Here is a 24,307-nt window from a genome sequence, read left to right on the forward strand (position 1 = left end):
GAACCACATCACACACACACACACACACACACACACACACACACACACACACACACACACACACACACACACACACACACACATTTTTATTCCTGCTTAAAGCTGCAGTGTGTAATATTCAGAAGAACGTTTTGACAGGAATTTGAATATATTTATATGTCCATAACTATAACATAATATATAAATTGCTTTGGTTGCCGAGCTGTAACCGGGGAGAACAGTGAGAAACAAACGGTGTGTGAAAAGTAGAAGTGGAAGGATTTTCTGTTCCAGCTCAACTAGTGAAACAAAAGTGTAACTCTGAATCGTCCCCATGGCAACAAGATGATGATGATGATCAGTTCCTGTCCCGGCCTGAACTCCCACTCCCTCACACACCAGTGAAGGAAACTTAAACCTCTCTCTCTCTCTCCGTCTCTAAATTGAGTGTGGGCCCGAAATATATTCCGACCACAGCGGCTGTGAGCTAATGTGGAAGTCGTCATGAGGAGCGCGAGGGCGGAGACGAAGAGTCGACCCTGCGGTCGCTGCTGCGAAGCCTGAAAGGCGAAACAGGAGTTGTTGTTTTGGGGTTTTTTTCCTCCCAGATGTTCCATGTTCCATGTTTGAGAGCAGGATTATACATTTTGTTTGTATTATTATTCGAGTGGAGGAAACACGCGAGGGCTTTCAGACTTTTTGAAGAAGTGCAGCGTGTTGGTGTTTTTTCTCACAGTGATTTTCATGTGGTCCAGTTTCCCGTCGCTGGTTCAACATCTGTCCCTCGTTTTTTCTTGAGTTTTGGTTTTTTCGATTAGCGCTGAAACGTGTTTTGAGGGAATCAATTTAAAGGTTCTGATTGAAGCTATTGACTGAACATTTTCAGTGTTTGTAAAAGAGACATTAGGTTTCGCCCTAGTGTCGGTTTCATCAGATCTGCTCTCTGACGTTCTCTCTCCACCGGACTCACACTCGCGTCTTCTCTCCGTCTCTCCTCCAGCGACTGGGCCTCAGGAAACACTCGGCTGTCAGTCATCACGTTGACCTGGACACCGGTTAAGACAGAGGCTCTTTTTCCCCCAAACACGTAAACCAGGGTCACGTCAGAATTTCAAAATCTAAAAACAGAAATTGACCATTTTTAGCTCCAGCTCCATTAGCAGAGCGGGAATCTCAAAATGAACCCTTCTCCCCGAGTCGGCGGCGCGATGACAGTTTTTTAGTTTTTGTAACATTCAGTTTTGTGTGTAATCTTTGTAATTTGATGAGAATCGTGTCGGGGGCTGAAACAAACCGGAGAGAACGGGTTCCACGCAGCAGAAGAGATCATCGCCTGCGGCTCCTTGATGTGGCAGCGACAGAGCGACGGAGCCCCATCGCCCCTGATCCCGCCCCCCATCGCCCCTGATCCCGCCCCCCATCGCCCCTGATCCCACCCCCCATCGCCCCTGATCCCACCCCCCATCGCCCCTGATCCCGCACCCATTGCCCCTGATCCCACCCCCCATCGCCCCTGATCCCACCCCCATCGCCCCTGATCCCACCCCCCATCGCCCCTGATCCCACCCCCCATCGCCCCCTGATCGCCCCCCTTGATCCCACCCCTACGCCCCCGATCCCGCCCCCCATCGCCTCTGATCCCGCCCCCCATCGCCCCCGATCGCCCCCGATCCTGCCCCCCATCGCCCCTGATCCCACCCCCATCGCCCCTGATCCTGCCCCCATCGTCCCTAATTGCCCCCTGATCGTCCCTGATCCCGCCCCCCATCGCCCCTGATCCCGCCCCCCATCGCCCCCGATCCCGCCCCCCATCGCCCCCGATCCCACCCCAATCTTTTTCCAATTTTTCTGGCGACATCTGTTGGTAAAGTTGCAAATTGAACCAACCGAGCTACCGACAGGGGACACTTTATGACTTTGCACCGCTGATTCCATTTCCTGTTTCCAGCAGCGTCTGAAAATTCAACATGAACGCGACGTATTCTGGACGTTTAGTTCAACAACTGTATTCAACACGACGTAGAAACATGGAGACTCACACGGAGGTCGGTCCACCTCATGGAACTATATTTAACTCTTATATGAACACATGGTTATGGACAATATATTCAACTTCTGTGAATGAGTTTCTTGTAAATATTACACACTGTAGCTTTAGACCTGGCTGCTGTTCACTGGACACGTGACTCAGTTAGTGACGTGGAAACACAATTGGGGTAAGAAAAAAAAGAAGAAAAAAGAATGACAAGGAACATGTGTTCTCCCGGAGTACGTGAGCGCACGGCAGCAGGGAAGGAAAAGCGTCCAGTCAGGAATCAAACACGAGAGTCACCGACCACACAAAAACACCTGGTTGGTGGCGAGTTGTGAACAAAAGCAATTGTGAGGAGGGGTCAGAGGTCACGTCTCTCGGCACACTCCTGCGCCGCAGGAAGCAGCTGCTCATCGGGCCGATCGTCCGCCCGCTGTCAGTGATCAGGTTCATCAGAGACGGTTCCTCTCAACAGCTGCTCGATCGGCTCGAGGGGCCGTTTGAAACCCAAATTGCAAATATGTATATTTTCTTTAAAAAATAAAGAAAACACGAGGAACGACAACACTTTCCCACGCCGACTGCTTCAAAACTTCAGAGACGACGAACGCTCTCTTCGCGTCCTCCTCAGCTGCTCCGCGGGATAATTAAAAGGCTCGTCGGCGTGGATCTGCGGCGCAGCTGGAGGGTGGAGCAGCTGAGTCGAGGGAGAGACAGAGGCGTTGGACGACATTCAGAACCGCCCGACAGCAACGAGCAGGCGGCTGCGCGAGTCGTGAGGGAACAGAAGTGATGTCACGTTTCTCTACATGTCACATAACGTTTCTGTGACGGGCCCTGTTCTACCTGACGACAGCATCCGCAGCTACAACCTTCACATCCCAGCGAGGGAGCTGGACGATCCTCCGTCACACTCACTTTTCTCCGTCCCGAGACAAAAGGACAGAAGTGTAAACCTGCAATTTGTGTCAGATCCACTCAGAGGAAGATTACTGCCGGTCGACTGTCACTCGACCAAGATCGGTCCGCAGACAAACTTTCACAATGAGAGACATTTGTAAACGCCTCATTTATCAACACCTTTTTTTTTCTTTTTTGCGTAATTGCTCTTTCATCCATGTTTTGTATTTCGCTCGGGGCCTTTTCTGAGTCTGAACACGTCCGACTCCGACTCTGGAGGATTTGCGACTGACTCAGTCAGGGCATGTGGGAGGTTTCGCCATCGTCCACGACCGGCCGACTTCCGTAACCTCGTGGTTACCGAAACCAGGAAATCCCCCTGGAGATCATTGTGACTGTGATGAGCCTTTTTATCTTAATTACAAGTCTTGTGAGTGTCAGGTAACTGAGGCCAAAGGACTTACATGTTCCTGGAACATTTTAAACGTCGCTTTGCCGACGCTTTGAATACTTTGTGAGGTGAAGTTGTGAATATTCACTCTGCTATTGACCAATGACTAATACCGTATGTGTCATCAAAGCCTGACCTGTGACTCACCTCAGACACTCTACTACAACAAAATACATATTCATATTTTCATCAGTCATGTCAACTTTGTTTGTTTGTTGATCAGCAGAACTACTGGATCGATCTCCAATAAGAAAGATCGAGGTGGAAGGACGGAACACGGACCAAGAAAGAGTCCATTAAATTTGGGGGCGGGTCCAGGAACTTTTTATTTCTAGATAGTGTTTTTTTTTATATGTTCAATAAACTTGATGAAAAAAAACTTACATCATATTCACTGATATTCACCAGCATGAGACCAAATTAAAACATGGATCATGTAGCAGATTTGAATGTGGTTTCATAAAGAGACTTTGTTCATAAGGAGTCGAAAGTGGTTGAAATCCGTCGTCCGCCGTGTGGACAGGAAGACACAACGGTGTCTCCGTCAACGAAACCTGGTATATTTATTTTACGAGAAGCTGCTGATGAGTTCACCTGACGACGGCAAACATTTGTTTGGCTGAACTTCCTGTTTGACTCATTAACTATTCAGCAGCTCTCATTGTGTCCTTCTGGTAACCGACTGTTGATTCACGCCGTACGCTGATGACACTGGTTTCATAACGAGGCCCGTGTTCGTGACTCAGATGTTTGTTCAGTATTCAGTGATGCAAGTAAACCGCAGAACAAAAGGTACGATCGAGTACTTGAGTGGCGTCAGATGAGCGTGAAATGACGAGCATAAATACGCGTGAATGCAATTTCAATGCACAGCAACGTTATATATGAGCAACCTCAACTCAACCTGACCGACTTGCAGCGACCCTACAGAACTGCCTGGACTGGGAGACTGAGCGCAAACTTATTGGATATCGTGTTATATTGTCAATGCTGCATAATCATCTTGGGTTGTTTGGTGATCATGTGGAAGCCATTAAAGCAGGGCTCCTCGCCCGATGACCTCCTCTCATCTCCTTTTAATAAGCTGAACAACCAACCAGAGAGTCGACGTGACATTCAAGACAAGAAGGGGGAGAAACGACAGCACACCAAAAACATTTGCATTAACCAAATCTGCGTCTCCCCACGAGACAAGAAGTGGTTAAGGTTTCAATGCGCCCGGTGCCAGTGCAGACACCTGCACACTGGGACCTTTTGTCACTTTTCTTTTTCATTCAGCTGAGCGAGTCTTTGTTGTCTTTGAATTGACTCGTGATTTAAACCTCGGTGCCAGCACCTGGTCGCTGGCCCGGCCACAGGCGGCGGAGACCGTGTCTTCTGGCTCTCTGCGTCACTACGGACGGCCACATGAAACAACGAGAGGAACAACAAACTCCAGCTCTGAGGTGTTCCCAACCCCCCGACCAGAACATAAACACGTCCATCCTGCGCTCGCAAGAAAGACGAACAAGTTCAAAAGAGATTTTTGAAGAAGCCCTTTGAAAACAAGCAGCTTTGAAGTGGAAATCCTAACTTGCCTTTCCTGTCCGGACCCGTGTCTTTTGTCAAACGCCTTCCTGCCTTTCACTGGCAACTTTTTTTTTTAATGCAGGCAGCGGCCATTTTGGTTCAGTCTCATTCCTGGTCTGAGGAGGTCATAAGTTCGCCGGTGTGGAGACTAAACCACACAAAGTGATGCGGGGAGAAGAAGAAAAAAGGGACCAATAAAAAGTCTTGTCAATCAAAAAAAAAGGTTGAGGTGGTTTGTGAGAAGTTATTCGTCAACTTGGCCCGTGGAGCTTTGTGAGGGTCCAGAGCAGTGTTGCTACTTTGTTCCTAGATTTGGCAACTGTTGGACTGCTATAGTTTTTCTTTCACCCCCCCCCAAAAAAAAACCCAGCAACTAGCAACAAGTGTATCAAGTGTTTTAAATTTATTTAGCAACTTGTGAAACCTAACTGAAACGGTAAAATGCTCCCACTTTCCTCTAAATGACCCAAAATGATCTTCTCTGTCCGTGATTCTTGTGCAGCACTTCAGGGTTTGTTTCTGTAATATGGGGTCAACGGGTTATTTTTACCGTATTGTTTAGCTGCTGGAACTCAGCTAACCTCACATAAGAAAACGTTACTAAAGCAGGACGGGAGACGAACTGTTCTGAGGTGGAATCTGTTTTGCAAAAGTTTATTAGCCAGACACAAAACATGCAGCAGCGGTTTGACGAGATGAAGTGAAAATATTTGATAATTAACAAACTTGAAATCCAGTCCACGTGAGTCGGGCCATGACTTCCCCTCATTCGACCCGCCAATGGCAACTTACGTAGGTTTGTCTGAGCAGCTCGCAGGTGTGATGCCGCTTTCACAACGGCCGCGACGCAAACGTCAGCGTCGCTTTACTTGCGCGAGTATCTGACTTTGTTCGCTGGATCGTTTGTGCTTATTGGCGCAAATATTTGGCCGATTGGGAAGGCCGATTGGGAGAGGCGGCTGGCGTGAATTTCATGTTGCTGACGTCAGATTACCCAAATGGCGCGGAATTCGCGCAAGTCGATTCAGCGTCATATTGGCGTGTGGCGTTGACGCGTTAGCCAGCTGGTGTTGAGATCCTCCCTCGGTCAACGTGGTCGGAAATCAGAAATGGAGGATAGAACTATCGTCTCTGTGCGTGGGCAGCCCGAGCTTTGTATTTGTACCGTGACCGGGCGATGAAGGAGAGGAGCTTGACAGGAAGCGAAGACGTTGGACGCTAGCTTTAGCCCCAGTTAGCACGACCGCTTTGTGGTTGCGTCTTTGCATTGACTCTGTATGTGATCTACTCGCGTGGACGCAGTAATTCCGCGCCCGGTGTATCAGCGGAGCGCAGCTGTCAACGGCCTGCGTGACGAGAAGTAGAAGAAAATAGAAGATCTTTTTGTTTCCTCTGAACGAGGAGGCGCTCCGAGCTCGGTGATACGCTCGCTGGGCCGCTTCCTTGTTTTTCTACTCGCAGAGTCAAACATGCAACATCCACAGAAAAAAAGGCAAAGGGGTTTTGTCTGCTATTTCTGGTTAGGCATTTTTCATTGTGTGTGTGTGGGGGGGGGGGGGGGGGGGGGGGGGGGCCTCTGTGGCCTAGAAAGAATGAGAGTGGGTTTTTTTTGTTTCGGTCATGTTTGAATGTTCTATTTCACCTTCCACTTCGTCTCAAATCAAGAACTTTTGGTTTGTTAAGGTGCATCTTTAACTGTGATTGTTTTTTAGCCCAAATCATTAAAACAGTACCAGATGGAGGGTTAAGGTTCTAACCCCCTTACCCTAACACAAACTTCACTGTCCAATCACACGGTACCCGCAGGACGCTCCCCCCACCCCCATTACTGCGTCCATCCCCATCGCAAAACTCCGAACACCACGGCATGTTCGAGTATCGTCTGCGGCTGCTCGTCGCCACACAGATTACACTTTCCACATTTCACGAGGCCAGGCCACAGGAAAACCCAGCTCTTGATTAAATAAAGCCGCGTTTGTTTTCCCGTCCAAGATCCATTAAGTCAGAGGAGGACGGATGCTGGATCTCCATTTCTTTATTAAAGGGTAAGATCGGTCGATAAGGGAGACGGAGAATCGGACTGAACACAGACCAACAGCATCACAACAGCAACGAAAAAGGGAAACTGTGCAGAAAACATGCAGTTTCTGAATTAATCAAATGTCCCGTCTGTGACTCATTAGCGACCACAACGATGCGCGAGGGGCGACTCGTCTCCGCCACCGTCTGAACGCGCAAACGAGCCAAACCAAACTCAAGTGAGGAGGAGGAGGAATTCTGACGCTCCACGTTTAAAAATTGAAAAAACAAAAACCTTTGTGGAGAATCTACAGCCCGGGGGTCGGTCGGCGACGACCCGGTGCTGAACTGAACCGAGCCGAAGACCACATGGGCCCATAAAAGGAGGGGGGGGGGGGGCCTCAAGCCCACCTGACCTACTTTCGCCTGCTCCACGTGTGAGTCACAGTGTGCACGAGAGAATGTGAGTCCAAGACGTTGTCTGTGTGTGTGTGTGTGTGTGTGTGTGTGTGTGTTTGTGTGTGTGTGTGTGTGTGTGTGTGTGTGTGTGTGTGTGTGTGTGTGTGTGTGTGTGTGTGTGTGTAGTGGGGACCTGAATCTGTAACCAGTACCTGTCTTCCTCATGAGGACAACAAGAAAGTTAGATCAAGGATACGTTTAGTGGCGCTTTAGTTTGGGTCAAGTCAATGTAATGTCCTCTGAAGTCGTGTGTGTGTTCGTGTGTGTGTGTACACTTGTACTTGTGAGGAGCTTTGTGAGTATAGAAGGACATTTTGGCCGGTTCTCACTTTTTCCAAGTACTGTTTGAGGTATAAAGTGTGTGCGTGTGCGTGTACTTGTACTTATTTACTTTTGAGAGGACCACACTTGAGTTTAGACCTCACGCAGTGGGGACATGTTCTACAAGTGCTGTAGAAAAAGTTTAAAACTTGTTTTAGGGTTCGAATGAGGTTTAGGTTTAGGTCAGGGTTAGGGTTGGGGCTGGGGTTTGGGTTATGCAGTTAGTTGTGATGGTTAAGGTGGGGGGGGGGGGTTGGGCATGTGTTATGTCAATGTGTGTGGTCACCAAGAACAAGTACAAGACTGTGGAGTTCAGATCAAAGTTAGGCAAAGGGTTAGAATCAGGAAAAGTTGTAGCTATGGTTACAACGTCAAGAGTCAATGTAGTGTGTGTGTGTGTGTGTGTGTGTGTGTGTGTGTGTGTGTGTGCTACAGGCTGGCAGCTGAGGCCCGAGCTGCCATGTGTTGCCCAGCTGTGGTCGCCTGGCGCTGGTTGTGCAGCTCCGCAGCGGAGTGAACGAGCAGAATATAAATACAGTCCTCACTTCTCTGCTTTGCCTTTTCTTCTGGGACAAACAACGAACAAACGAGACCTTGTTGTACCCTGACAAACACACTGTGTGTGTGTGTGTGTGTGTGTGTTAGTTCACTGTGACCTGAGAGTATCTGCAGTCATGTAAAGTCAGACGTTTACTGAATCAAACCAAACAACTCCTGCTGCTGCTGCTGCTCCACATTCAAACTCTTCCACTGGGGGAAACACGGGGAGACTTTTATTGTGAAGTCGTCACAGGAAAACTTGATGAAAAAACACGATGGGACACATTCAGGGATTGATTGAAACGGAGGAAACCATCGCTCTGTCAATCTAAAGAACGAGCTCTGCTCCGCCATGTTGGCAACACCAATGGAAACGTATCACTCCACCGCTCCAGTCTCCTGCAGCATAAGCCACATCCCCCCATCCCACTGTACTCTAGACCCCCCCGTCCCACTGTACTGTACGCTAGACCCCCCGTCCCACTGTACTGTACTCTAGACACCCCCGTCCCACTGTACTGTACTCTAGACCCCCCCGTCCCACTGTACTGTACGCTAGACCCCCGTCCCACTGTACTCTAGACCCCCCCGTCCCACTGTACTGTACTCTAGACCCCCCCGTCCCACTGTACTGTACGCTAGACCCCCGTCCCACTGTACGCTAGACCCCCCGTCCCACTGTACTGTACTCTAGACACCCCCGTCCCACTGTACTGTACTCTAGACCCCCCCAGTCCCACTGTACTGTACGCTAGACCCCCCCGTCCCACTGTACTCTAGACCCCCCCGTCCCACTGTACTGTACGCTAGACCCCCCGTCCCACTGTACTGTACTCTAGACCCCCCCAGTCCCACTGTACTGTACTCTAGACCCCCCCAGTCCCACTGTACTGTACTCTAGACCCCCCCAGTCCCACTGTACTGTACGCTAGACCCCCCGTCCCACTGTACTGTACTCTAGACACCCCCGTCCCACTGTACTGTACTCTAGACCCCCCCGTCCCACTGTACTGTACTCTAGACCCCCCCAGTCCCACTGTACTGTACTCTAGACCCCCCCAGTCCCACTGTACTGTACTCTAGACCCCCCCGTCCCACTGTACTGTACGCTAGACCCCCCCGTCCCACTGTAAAGTACTCTAGACCCCCCCAGTCCCACTGTACTGTACTCTAGACCCCCCCAGTCCCACTGTACTGTACTCTAGACCCCCCCAGTCCCACTGTACTGTACTCTAGACCCCCCCGTCCCACTGTACTGTACTCTAGACCCCCCCCGTCCCACTGTCCTGTACTCTAGACCCCCCCTCAACCTTGGCTCGACTAATGCCGTTCCAACTCGAGACAATCCAGCACGCCACTCTGTGAAAACAAGATTTCCCCTCGCTGACCCACACGGTCACGTTCTGCCTTTAATTTCTCTGAATCGCCTCCGACTCAGAAAAAAATCCCTTTGAAGCTGTTTGACTCGGTGAACCGCGGAGATAGATAACCGCGTTTGTTCCGTCTGAGGCTGTTTGCTCAGTGGAGTGTGAGAACGGCCTGATCCTGGATCCTGGGACACGCCTCAAACCCAAGAGCTTCGTGGGGAATGCGTCAAGTCACTGAGTGCACTGGCAGAGAACCAATCTAATAAGTCTGGTGGCTTGGCCGGTTTCAGGAACTGGGTTAAAGTGGTGAGGCGAGGGTGGAGTTGGATAAGAACTACGGAGTGTGTAAACAAAATGAAAGGGGTCTGTTTCACGCGTTGGGCCTCAAAAGTGTCTTCACTTCGCCACGTTTCACACAGTGTGAAGAGAAAGTCGCACCCTGGGACGCTCGTGGCTCGAGAGGAACGTCGATGGACTTTGCAGCTACTGCAATGACCACAGGTCGGTGTCGACGCCGTTTATGAAAACTTAAAATCCATTTTTATGCTTCGGCAGGATTCACTCGAGCTCAAAGTTAAACTTTAAACCAAAGAAGACGAGGTTTCAATTAGTGGATACTAAAATGAATACTTGATCAAATCTACTGAAGTTGAAAGAGGGGGGAAAAAAAACAGGTCATTGAATTATATTATATTTTAATTTTCAGACTGCGGCTCAGTGTTGAGAAGACGCTTCTGTGTCCATGTTCACCTCAAAGGATCATGTGAAAGAGAGTCACGCGAAAGAAATCCAGAGCTCAGTCCCGACAAACACAAATCGTTTGTCCGTCGGCCAACGTTCCTCGCACCAGAGCATCGGGCCGCTGGTCGCCGGACAAGTCGGATTTATAATGACATCGTTGACCGAGACACCGCGAAGTTTGCCGAAATTACCACGTTCCGTTTTCTTCATCGTCTGCCCGACTCCAGAGGTCTCACGAGACGTTCTCCTCCAGTCCGTCCAGTCGCAGCAAACACAGTGTTTAAAGAAAACATCTAGGTCCAACTGCCGACTTGCCAAGAAAAGAATTGGGTCGAAAACGTCTATGGCATTGTAGATCATCCATCATCGTTGATAGTTGGGTTTACCAGCGATAGTTATTTGTGATGACTTTTTCAATGAATGACCTTGTTCTTGACTGGTAATCACGAGTGGTGGAGGAAGTCAATGGAAAGGTACTGAAAATCTGCAGGTCGAAATGAGATTTCTCTACTTTCATGTCAGAGAGATGATGGAAACAATGATGGAATGAATAAAAGAAGAGAAAAAGGTGACAAAACAAGATGGCAACGTGGAAAGTTTCAACTGCTGATGAAGACTGTGCGATAGGATCAAAAGCTCGAACAGACTATTTGATCAACTGCCGTTTCAAACGTCAAGAATAAGTTTCTAATCTACCGTAGAGTAGAGTAGGTTCAAATTTAAAGTTTTATACTAATGCTGAGGTACTTCCCGCCTCCAAACCCCTTCAGCCAAAGACGCAAAACATTAATTAGCCATTCCCAAAAGATATTGATCTTCCAAACTGCAGGTAACTCTTAACGGGCTTCAGGAACCTGCAGAGAAAACTGGGACGTCTGAAGAGACGGAGGCTCGATTGCCACGAGGGGGAAAATCAATCAGCCGCATCAAAACAGATCCTTAATGACTCAACTTTTCAGCTTTCTCCCTAAGAGCCGGAGTAGGAACAGTCTGATGCACCACTAAGTGCTCTGTGGGAGCCAAGGTAAGAGGATCGCATGAGAGGGAGCTCATTAGTGGAAATGGGATGTTTGGTTTTTTTCGGGTTGTGCCCATATCCTCCACTTGTGTTGTGTGTGTTTGTGTTTGTATGGACGGGAGTTTCCAGGAAGCTGCTGTCAACACAGATCCAGGATCAGATAACCTCCCCTTCCACTTCTCTCCCAGATCTGCCCGGGAACAGAACTGAAAGAGTCCGTAAGAGATGGAACAAACACGCCTTTCGAGTTGCAACAAAAACATTCAAAAGGGTCAAAATCTCTCAAAGAGTTGTTTTGATCGTAGACAGTTTAATTATTATTATGTTTTTTGGGGGGCAGAATCTGGTTTTAAGTTCGGGTAACTAACAGGACAGAGCGGGCTCCACTGGGCCAGTCGGAGGTTGACGCACACGCTCGGATAAAGCACCAAGAGAGCGGCTGGTACTGGAGCATGATTACCAAAAGTTTCTTAGATGTAACCACGCAGAGAGTTGGGTCGTGCTAGAAAAGAACTAGGGCGCAAGGCGTAGCCGTCCGACCACATCAGATGGATGAGGTACCCTTGCGCCGTAAGTTTCAGAGCAAAATGCACAACATCGACCGCAGTCAAATGATTCCGATCGGTAAAAAAGGTCTCGAGTCATTACGGATTCTGGCATTCGTGGAAAACCCACCGTGACGTCACCCACTGGTCCGTCAACTGGACTTTTGAAGTCTAGAGTTTAGCATTTTGTTTTTGGTTCTTTAAAGCAGAAGTCATTTGGAGGAGCGTGGTCATCGACCAGGTCCAGACTGTACGGCGCATTTCACAGACGTTTTTATTGAAGCCAGAAACAAGACGCAGTCAAAGTTGCACCACGTTTGCGGACGAGACGAAACCCACAGCCGGGGAAGAGTCGAGGCAACGGACAAGCTGTGAATGATTCCAAGTCAGACTAACACGGAACACTGACACGTATGTCGACCACCCACCCGCCGCCAGACATGTGTTCGCCCGTAAAACTGTTTTATTCTGACGCTCTAGGGAACGGAGAGACGAAGAAGAAGAAGATGAAGATGGCTTCCTTCCTGCAGGTGATTCCATTAAATTATTACAGCAGTTTGTCAGCCAGGTGAATTTCTGGACAGTTATTTTGTGGACCAGGTGTGTATGTGTGTGTGTGTGTGTGTGTGTTTCACACAATGCTTTGTCCATAAAGTAAACTGCCTGTAGGGATATGCTTCTCATAAATTACAACACAAACACTGAGGGCCAAACCGCCTGGGTGTGTGAGAACACACACATCATGACCGACTCAACTTTTATTTTATCTTTCACTTCAACCAAAACAAAATCTTGTTAGACTTTTTACATCGTACCGACTCTTTAACTGATGAATCGTGGGGGAAACAAATTAGACTAAATGAATTATAAACAAACATTAAAAAACGTGTTTTTTAAATTATTCTAATCTAATTATTCGAACAAACATATTGAAATATGACAATCGTGACACAGTCGCACTCAAAGCTTCAAGCGTTAAACAAAGTTCTTCAGGTTCTCCTGAGGGTTGTTTGCCGATGACGCCTTGTTCTCCGTGGAACTGCCGCTTTAGCAATATTTGCTAATCAACAGTTGAGGGAGATTTGGTGATGATGATAGTCATGATTATTTGGCCACGTATTGGTGGCGGCTAATGAGGATCCAACAAAGAATATCATGCGGATAAGAAATTACAAATAAAGTGTCAAGAAACAAACACACACGCTCAGTATTTGAAACACTCCGGTCAAATCGCTCTTCTTCCTCCGGCCGACCGACGCAGCGGAGCCAAACCTCGTCAGCGGAGATAAATCAAACGGGATCTGATCCAGAAAACATCCGTTCCTGCTTTTTAATTGACCGTTTCAACAGCGGGGAACCACATCGCGGCGGGACACCGCGCGGATTAGTGTCAGGGGCGCACCTCGGGATTAAAACCCCACTCCACTGGAGGTTTGACATACAGTATTCTGGGAAGAGGTTTCCTAGGCTGGGAACTGTATGTACAGTACATACGGGAGGAGTGACGGTTCTTAACATTTACTTAATGCAGTTTCTGCTTTGGTGCACAACAGTGACACGGAGGTCATCGGTCAGGTCATGTGAGGGCGAAGGTCACGAGCTCACACACCTTGGACCTTCGTGAACACCTGAACATTCGAACGCCACCGAGTCGTTTTAAAAAAACTGTCCCGGTACAAGCTTGTTGGAAGTTTTAGGAAAAAAACGTGAGAGCGCAAACAATGACATTAATGTACTCGGGAGACGACACATGGCCAACATTCTTTTTAATTTTTGTCAGATAAAGGCTCATCAGCTGACCGTTCACGTGCCTCGGTCATGTGGCGTAAACAGGAAGCAGATTGTTTACGGACGCTCAGTTGCGGAAAAATACTACGAACGAGCGACGGGGAAAACGTAAGAGCAGCGATTTATTTTCTCGGCGCGACGACGAGGTGGAACCGTTACTGACGGGAAGCGTTTGAGACGCTTTGCCGATGAGAACCAATCAGGAAGTAGAACGCTGGGGCGTCGTCTGCATCGCGTTTACCAAACATCTCCGTCTCTGTCCGTCCGGACCAAAACGCAACTAACGATTATTTTCATAATTGATTAATCGATCAGTTGTTTGGTCCATAAAATGGTGAAAAATGCCGATCGCGTTTCCCCAAAACTGCAAAATGATGTTTTGTTTTGTCCACACACCAAAGATCTTCAGTTCACTGTCACGGAGGAGCAAAGAAACCAGAACATATTCACATGTAAGAAGCTGAATCTTGATTATTAATTTAATTGAGTAGTCGTGTACTTATCCATTAATTGATTAACTGTTGAAGCTCTAAACGCAAACACTCCCGAAAACGGGACCAGCGGCGTTTCCAAACTTCTCCACGTTTAACGGGACGCAACGTGTAACCATAGCAACGGCGATGCGTTTTAAAACTCCAAACTCATTCACGTGGACGTAAAGCCTCTGCGGACGCTTCAACCTTCCCAGATCCGGCAGGAAATCGTTCTGCCGGATACGCTGGATCCACTGTACATGTAAATATTTCAGAGCGCCGTGTTAACGGACAGACGGAAAAGGCAATAGCCTTGTTCTGCATGAACACACGTGTGCAGCGGAGCCGGAGAGAGCGAGAGGTCAGGAAGCGTTCGGGATCCAGAGGAATGTCGGAGGCCATCCGACAGGAAGACGGGGAGAGAACAGAGGGAGAGGAAGGTGGTGAAGAAGAAGAAGAAGAAAGAAAAGAGTTATGGACGGAGGAAGAGAAGTGAGGAAAGTGACTGGAAACAGATTTACTGTCCCAGCTGAGGCCTGGTGAGTTCACTCGTGCAGCATTAAAAATGATTCCTCCGTCTCGTAACGGACGAGAGGAAGAAGACTCTTCATGTCAAGAAGTCGTGCCGAGCGTCCAGTGGTGCATTCCACACTGGATTTGGACTTTCTGGTCTTTTCGTTATTTTAATTTCAGTCTGGATTTTTTTTTGGCAAAAGAAAATAAATATCTTATTTTTCCAGCTCGACACTTTTATGAACAGTTTCAAAATCCTTGATGTGTGATTAGTTTAGGGCTGCAACTCATGATTAGCTTCATAATCCTTTAATCCGTCGGTTAGTTTCTCGATGAATCGATCAGTTGTTCGGTCCATAAATGTCATAAAATGGTTAACATGTCGATCGTGTTTCTCAAAACCACCAACACAATGTTTTGTTTTGTTCACACACCAAAGATCTTCAGTTCACTGTCAGAGGAGCAAAGAAACCAGAGAATATTCACATATTCGTCCAGTAGAATTTTGTGCACATAGAGGAAAAACAGCAGTGAGTAAGATCCTTAAGGAGATTAAACATTTTATGAAATGAAAAAAGAAAAAAGAAAAGACAATTTTAACGCTAATCCCAGGATCCTATAATCCTTAAAAAACTCATGCGTCCGCAGTCAAATCGTGTTTGAGATGGTCTGGACCACGACAACGCACCAGGAACATGAATCACGGATTAACCCACAAACCGTGACGCCGACCTGGACGACCGCGGTCAGGAGGAACACCTCGGTATGTGACTGACGCGGCGGCGGCCATGTCGCTGCCTGCAGCGTGTCAAGACGGTTCAAGGTTCATGACTCCGTCTCAGGACGACGTCGAGAGAGAGATCTGTTGGACCCGATCGCCACAGGCGCCGGGTTTAGTTCTCGTGGCTCCGAGGTTCCTTGAACTCTTTGCTTTTCGTGAAAGAGTCGTTTAAGCAATCGATTATCAATTGATGGTTCATCTCTTCATTCGTTATTCGTCTGACCCATCGCGATGGTCTTGCTCCGCCCCTCGCGATGGTCTTGCTCCGCCCCTCGCGATGGTCTTGCTCCGCCCCTCGCGATGGTCTTGCTCCGCCCCTCGCGATGGTCTTGCTCCGCCCCGATGCGTCTCACCTGTGTCCTGTGATCTCCGCCTCCCTCGTGTATCTACTCTCTGTGCTCCCAGAAACTTCCCGCTCAGTTGAGTTTCCCTCGATCCTGCACTTGCCGCCTCATCTGCATCACGTTAGCTCGGTTTTCTTTCCTCATCAGAGTCTCTGAACTGCATCTTCCAGCCGGGAAATTAGGACACGGTCCCAACATCTCACCACCTGTTCCACCGTCTCTCTGCTGAGCTGATAGATACAGTAGATTGAATATGAGACTGTTATTGGAACGCGTCCGCTGCTGCATTCAACGGAGGAAAATATAATAAATAAACATGTTTCCTCGTCTGGAACCGACGGGCCTGAGAGACTTTGTTTGGTTGCCAACACTCACAGTTGCCCGTCTGCCCGACATGCAGCCAGGTGACAGCGGTGGAACCGGTCTGAGGCGGCGTGCAGGCGGCGCTGGCTCACATCCAGAGGGTCCGCCCCCTCGAGGGAGTGCGTTTTCTCTTTTGATGCAGCGGCGGGAGAAGGCTTGTCGCAGCCCGGCTCCACTTTTAAAACTTATAGTGACTCTGGAAAATAATATTTTAGTCCGAATTTCATTAAGATAAAAAACTGTGAAACGCATGCGGACGCTGCTGTTTTCCCTCGTTGTGTTTGGGCCTCTTCGTTCTGACAAAGAGGCATTTTTTGGAATCACGATATAATGATATCGTTCGTTCCTGTTTCGACGTCAGCACAAAGAAATGGTTCCCGTGGTTTCAGTAATTGCACGTGGCGAGAGCGTTCGAGTGTCCGCAGACCCGTCATCACATGAAGACATTCCCAGTCCGCTCGGGCCACGTGGTGACAACTGAACTAGGGATGCACCGAAAAGGCCGTTTCGTAGTTCGGCAGAATTAGTGAAAAGAAGTTTTTCTAGCGAACAATGTTTTTGATGACGCCAGCGTGGAACAACGTGTCTGCAGCACGGAAGCACTGAACGTGTCAGAATATCTTATGATCTGCCCGCCACATGAATTTTCAATATTTTTATTTAACAAAAAAAGGTTTTTATTTTAATTTTGTTCTAATTTATTTAGAATTTTTTTTTTTTATTGGTTTAATGTCTGCTGGAATATAAAAAATATATTAATAAATTGTAGTTTTATAATTGATTTTTTTCCTTGAAAAACGAGAAAAAAAAGTGAAATGCACATTGAAAATATTTTCATTCATGCAATGGTGAAAAATGTGGCTAAATAAATGAAAACCTAAAAATTTTTGTGCTTCCCCGAAAAAAACTCACTGGAGGAAGGTCACGAGATGTGACAGTCACAGGAAGTAAGTGGAGCCATTTTTTGTGTCGCTTGCTTTTCTGAGCTCAAGAAACGAACGGCGAGCTCTTTGTCCTGGCGACTCGCGGCACAGCGACCGGCGACGGGACGGTTATTTGCTTGTTTTGAATTCCTCAGTCTCTGATTGGCCGCTCGCGGGAAAAATCCTGCAGACTTCAGCTGCACGTTCGACACAGTTGTTCTGAGAGCAGGCAGGGGTGTGTGTGTGTGTGTGTGTGTGTGTGTGTGTGTGTGTGTGTGGGGGGGGGGGGGGGGGGGGGGGGTGTCTGCACGAAACGACAAATCTGCAAGCCGTTTAAATTCCTCGCAGCTCCACAGGCGTCGGGTTTCAGCCTCCAACAGGCCTGAGAGAAGCCGAGCCGAGACACTGACGCGGCCGAGTGAACCATTGTCGACGTGAAGCTCTTCACAATCTGCTTCTTCATCACTTTTCTTCAATCACAAACTGACGATTATTTTCATTATCGATTCATCCGCCGATTATTTTGTCAACGAATCCGCTCGGGTCATAAAACAACGTTTAGTTTTGTCCACAAAGATCTTCAGGTCACCGTCACAGAGGAGCAAAGAAACCAGAGAACACTCGAGTTCAAGAAGCTGAAATCTGAGAATTGTGATTAATTTGATTAGTAAAATAGTTGGCGATTCATTTAGATTCATACGATTCGTATGAGTTGTAAAACGCTCTGTTTGGTTTGTTGTTTGATTCGCCAACAGGCGGGAATCCAGACAGATACAAAACAGAAGCACATGTCTGGTCGAGAGCTGCAACAGTTAATCGATTTAGTCCAAAAAGTCTTAATTCTCTGGTAGATTTCAGCTTCTTAAATGTGAATACGTTCTGGTTTCTTTGCTCCTCTGGGACAGTAACTGAAGATCTTTGGTGCGTGGACGAAACAGAACATGTTGAGGTTTAAGAAACAGGATCGACATTTTTCACCATTTCATGGCTCAAACAACTCATCGATCAATCGAGAAAATAATCAACGGATTAATCGATGACGAAAATAATGGTTAGTTGCAGCCACAGTTTGTTCAGTCGCTTCACGAACGACTTGAAACATTCATCAGTTGCAGGATCCGGAGGACGTGTTGGAAAACGTTCTGTGTGGTTTGCTACTTCTCCATCATCACCAGTCAAATTGTTCGACCGCGTTCGCTGCGGCCTGTTGCCGTCGACGACCGGGCTCTTCATGAGAAACGCAGGTGGAAGGAAAACGGAGGAGACGCCAAGGAACAAAAAAATTAAACAGCAGTAGGACGTCAGGAACGTCAAAAAACACCCAGGTGAACGAGTGAATTTGAAATCATAATGTGACCCAGCAGAGCTCCGACCGGCACCGAGGCCCGACAGTCTCCGCGTGAAGCCACATTCACATCGCGCCAATCTGCGTCAGTCCACTAAATATGACCTTCATCAAGATCCGTGAATTATTTCACGATGACTCACAATGTTTAAAGAAAGAGATTGAAAACAATAATAGTAATAATAATAACGCCGGTCCGTCTCCAAGTTTGGTGCCGATACGTTCAGTAGTTTTTACATAAGGGACGTTCTAAAACGTTGACCGTGAAAATGCTCAACGTGACTTCATGTTGCCATGGCAGCGATAACCCAAATTTCTCTCCGATATGCTTCGTCATAAACACGTACACCTGTGAAAAAAATCGAAACCGAAATAGCTATGGACCTTATCTTCCACGTTAGGCCTTTTCCTTATGACGGGCTTCTGTTGGGGAAAACTCTTAATGTAAGACTACGTCCATGATTGTAGGATGTCGGGTAGGATTTGACAGGTGGACGTATTTATGACCAAGCATATGGGAGAGAATGATTGATTATCGCTGCCATGGCAACATTAAGTTAAGTTAAGCGTTTTGGAACATCCACAAACGGCGGCGGTTGCAGGTGCTCGGTCACAGTTGTGGGTTTTTTTTCCATTATTCAATCAATTAAATGTCTGGAGATGGTTTTTGTTCCGGAGCCGAAGGTCAGAGAGAAGAGACGCGTCGTGGACCAGGACGGTTTGGACAACATGCTACAAGAGGCGCGACGGGATGCGTCCTGGAAGTTTGGCTTTTGAAACATTTATATATAATAATATATATTTTATGAATCAGTTAATAAACCTGTCTGTGTCTTAATAAACGTAGGACCTGTCGATGATTCGCCTCTGGTTTCAAAACGCCTCCCTGATCTCGGGTCTGGTTCTTTCTAATCCAACGGTCCGACGACATTGTGAAACGTTGCGTGTTGCCGAACACACACACACACACACACACACACACACACACACACACACACACACACACACACACACACACACACACACACACACACACACACACACACACACACACAGTTTGACTGGAGGACGGGTGGAACCTGCCGCTCCACCAGATCAAATAAAAACAAACCCTGTAACCTAGAGAAGAGCTCAGGTGACTGACGACACACACACACACACACACACACACACACACACACACATTAAACAGAGCTGGATATTAGCCAATCAGAGATGCCCGCCGGCCCTGGAGGGGGGCGTGTCCATCTCTGAAACCCGAGTGAAGCCGCCTCCTCCTCCTGCAGCAGCTGCTGCTCGTGGTTTCAGCGGAGAGTCGTCGTGTTTCAGACACAAACAATATTTATATTCATGTGGAATCTACGGGAAATCACAACACAACAGGTTCAGGGTTCAGTTTTCAATATGATTATCCGGTTAGAGGCCGAGCGACTCATCAGTTAGATGAGATGATTTTAAATAAATCGTCCGTACGTCAGCGTGTCGGCACACGTTCGTGTGTTTGGAAGCTTTTCCCTGCGTCCGACTGTCGAGTCGCGATCGTTCCCTGGACAGAACCCCCCCCCCCCAAGTGATGAGAAGTCTGGACTCTCTTCGTATCCCGAGGTCCGACTCTCTGCTGCTTCAGTCATCAGAGAAGAGAAAACTCCTGCGTCATGTCGACACGTTCACGCCTCGGTGGTTTGGGACGATGTGGCCTTCGCAGCATCACGTCGGTGACCTCTGACCTCATGAGACACTGAACTCCCTCGTGAGGCTACGTTACGCTTCTGTAAAGTTCAGTCAAAGTAGCTTTGTCCTGGTTTCACCGACAGCAGGTGAGAATCACCGGTTCTGGAAGGGACCAGACATTTTGCTGACGAGGGAGGTACAGTGGCGTTCGAACCCCCGGACCTTCTGTACCACAGTCAGCGGTGTAGCCCCCCGAGCTGGGCCACGAGCCAAACATCGACTTCTATCTCTAAGAGAATAAGAAACACCTCGGTGCTAAAGCAGCTGAGAGCTGGTTTTTTTAGATTGAAAGAATAATATGAAATCCAGATGCAGGGTCTAAATTCCAGATGTTCCCATGATGCACTGCGAGCGACACTTCGCAGGGGGCGACGTGCACAAACCACGTCCGGGTTCTACTCGGTGCTGCTCAACTGTTGCCGGTTCCGGTTCAACAACGGCGGCGTTTCTCGTCAGCTGATCGGTGAAAAGGAAGCGTCTGCTGCAGAACCCTGGAGGGAGAAGGCGACGAGCAGCGTTATCACGAGGCCTCGCGGCTCTTCAGGAGGTTCGTGGGCCTGACGCCCTTTAATCACCACAGTGTCTTTGTGTCTGTCGGTTCCTCCTCTTCAGAATAAACATGAAACACAGTTTCCTCCCTGTTTTTTTTTACTTCCCTGTCAAATGCCCTTTCCCTTAAAGACTGTGGGCTCTTTGTTTCAGCTGCGATTCGCAGGCAGATATTAAAAAAAAAAAGCAGGCGTCACAATCGTCTCAAATATCGTCCCGCCTGCTTCAGGAATACTCTCTCTCTCTCTCTCTCTCTCTCTCTGTCTCTCTCTCTCTCTCTCTCTCTCTCTGTCTCTCTCTCTCTCTCTCTCTCTCTCTCTCTCTGTCTCTCTCTCTCTCTCTCTCTCTCTCTCTCTGTCTCTCTCTGTCTCTCTCTCTCTCTCTCTCTCTCTCTCTCTCTCTCTGTCTCTCTCTCTCTCTCTCTCTCTCTCTCTCTCTCTCTCTCTCTCTGTCTCTCTCTGTCTCTCTCTCTCTCTCTCTCTCTCTCTCTCTCTCCCCCCGGACTGTTTGTCTTTCTCACACCGGCACCTCGGAGCTCAGAGGCGCCGGTGACCTTTGGCCCCTTCGTCCGGCTGGAGAACGCTCACGACGGATTCTTTGAAAACAAATTTTTAAAAATGCACGAGCACCAATGAGAGAGCAGGCGGTTGGTTTTCGTCGTCACGGTGACCCAGGTGTCGCTGCCGTTACCTGGCCGACGTCATGGCACACGGAGGTGTGGACGCCGCTGAGTCACCACACACACACACACACACACACACACACACACACACACACACACACACACACACACACACACACACACACACACACACACACACACACACACACACACACACACACACACACACACACACACACGACGACACTATGAGAGAACAACAGGAAGCAGATGACCATATTTCATTTCCTATAGAAACAAGTGAGGACCTTTTGCCTGATTGATCGATCGATTGATGAATCACTTGTTTAAGCCGTGAAAAGAGAAAACGTGTCACGTGGACACAGATGAGATGGAATAATGATTGATCAGTTGCTGCTCCACTTTCTGTCCTTGACGGGATCATTGGACAGACAGATTAATAACTGGTCGTCTTCAGAAATGACAACAGCAGATAAGAAAGGAGGAGAACTGAATCGATCACAGAGATGAAGATCCTCGACTGAAGGACCTGGACGATGAACAAAGTGGAGAAACTGCCTCATCATCAATAATCCAAACAAGATGAAAATGAAGGGATGGATCGTGAAGAACCTGCTGCGCCAATCAGGTCCAGAGGTCTATTATTAGCTTCACTGGACTTTATTCTTTTTTTTCTCTTTCAGGAGGAAACGAGAGGAGCGGAAATACCACAGATCCACAGGGACACGTTCAAACCCCCCAACACACACACACACACACACACGTCACCTGCAGGCAGCATGTGCGCGTGCGCGTCTTGCTCTGTATGTTCCAAGTTTGTGTCACAACTCAGCATGTCCATCCAGTCCTGTAGTATGTGTGCGCGCGCGCGCGTCTTTCTGCGTGCGCGTGCGTGCGGTGGTGTCTAAAGTGTGCGTCTTTCTCTGTATGTTAAAGTTTGTGTCACAGCTCCGTGTCTACCAGTGAGTCCTTTAGAGTGCGTGTGTGCGCGCGTGCGCGTCATTCTCTAATGATAGTTCGGAGAACTCTATGGCACATTGACCCACGTCTCGTTCTTTGTGCCATATGGAGTTCATCTCGGTACAGTTTGCAGAATCGTACAATAACTACTGTATAATAATTCATAACTCAAGTTCCACAGGAGTCCCGAGCAGTGAGAGTTCTCCTGCTCAGACACATCAGGCCACAGTTTCTCCAACAAGGCGCACGACCGACGAGGTTCCTCTTACCTCCGTGAAGAAGTTATCCATGGTCCCGGGGGATTCTAATCCCTGAGGATGGACCGTGCGCACTGTGCGTGGAGGAGCGCGCTCATGTGTCGGTCGTGTGATTCCACCGGGGAGGAGGAGAAGTTAAACCCGCTTCAGTCCATGATGGATCCGCAGCTCCTGAGGTGAAGTCTCCTCTTTGTTTCTGCTGCAGACACCGGCAGGAGTTCTTCTGGACCACAACCAACAGAAAAACAAGAAGGAACCGTCCTCCGCGCGGAGCCCGGACTCCTCCGTGCGTCACCCCGGTGCTCCGCTCCTCCGGTGCGCGGTCCGGTCTGTTCGGTCAACAGCAGCCTCACGACGGGCCGGGGGATCCGGAGTGGATCGTTCAGTCACTCACTCTGTGGGACCGCTGGAGTCATCACGAGGCTCCTCCCCCTCCCCTCCTCCCCCCCTCTTCATCCTCCTCCCCCTCTTCATCCTCCTCCCCCTCTTCATCCTCCCCCTCCTCCCCCTCCTCTCGGACGCCTCCTGCCGACACGAGGAGCAGGACGAAAGAATGAAAGTGCAGGTAAAAGTGTTTTGCAGGAGAAAAGCAGATGGATGGAAAATCCCAATTTATGTAATAACGAAATTCCTCATAAGGAAAATAATAAGGAAATTTAATTCTTAAAAAAAAGGATTAAACAATTAAAGACGCAATTTGGAGTTAAAAAAAGATTCCAGAAAAAAATGAGAGATTGAACTTAAAAAAAATTCAGAGAAAGATTAGAACATTTGGGATTCAACACGTCAATGTTTTGTAAAAACATGGATTTTATTTCTTTTCTTAAAAGTGAAAATTATGCATCAAACCACAAAATGGAGATTTTGAGAGATTAAAAAAAAAACATCAGAAAGTGGAGCCAAATGTCTGGATCGCCCCCTGGTGGCTGGCTGCAGCAGAGGTTTATAAGCCCCGCCCCCTCCATGTTAACTTTGCTGACAAACCTCTAGTTGGCGTGTTGAGTGAAGCACAGTTAACGATTACAAGTTACATAATTAATACTTTTGGATTACTTAATAATTAGTTTGGATTACTTCAAAATCAAACATTGAAAAATGTGCACCTAATACGGAAAAAAATGGACGCAACAAAAAAATATTTGAGTTCCACAAATTTAATTTTAAACTGTTCAAACCTCAAAACCATTTCCTGACGCAAATAAAATGCATTTTGCGTATTCAGCATTTACAAGACCAGACCAAAAAAAAAGCATCATTATCATTATATCTATGAATCAGAAAAGTTAAATGAAACAAACAGAACTGGCAACGTGAGAATGTAAAGTAATGTACATCTGATATACTGTTGAGTATTGTTATTCAATTTTTATTTATTTTTTAGCCATTTTTATTTGAAACAATCCAAAGAATATCTAATCTTTGGAGTTAAGTCAGTCAAATTATTACGGAAGAGTATTATGGCCAGCCATGAGAGAAAAAAATAACAGGGTTTTCTTTCTTATTAATGAGGGGGAAGATTTTTTTTATTTATTTAACATTTCGACAATAAAGTCGAAAGTCGACGATAAAGTATGAATGTCGAGATTAAGGTTGAAATAGTCCTAAACGTCCGTGTTGTGGTTCCAGTTCAGCTGTCACACATCCACGTTAGCTAACGTTAGCAAAGCTCCGCTAGCTTCGCTAACTGCACGCTTCA

At 47.8% G+C, this 24,307-nt stretch overlaps 1 protein-coding gene across 1 annotated transcript in view; it reads right to left on the reverse strand.

The window, feature by feature from the left end:
* myo10 (myosin X) overlaps positions 1–23,014 on the reverse strand; it is a 91,254-nt gene extending 68,240 nt beyond the window's left edge. The window contains exon 1 of the mRNA XM_035634115.2: positions 22,624–23,014. Within this exon, the coding sequence (XP_035490008.2) occupies positions 22,624–22,644 (21 nt within the window). The 5' untranslated portion in view covers positions 22,645–23,014. The remainder of the gene's footprint in view (positions 1–22,623) is intronic.
* Positions 23,015–24,307: the final 1,293 nt, after the last annotated feature.

This window comes from Scophthalmus maximus, chromosome 5 (assembly GCF_022379125.1).
Source record: "Scophthalmus maximus strain ysfricsl-2021 chromosome 5, ASM2237912v1, whole genome shotgun sequence".
In the NCBI taxonomy this organism is placed as follows: domain Eukaryota; kingdom Metazoa; phylum Chordata; class Actinopteri; order Pleuronectiformes; family Scophthalmidae; genus Scophthalmus; species Scophthalmus maximus.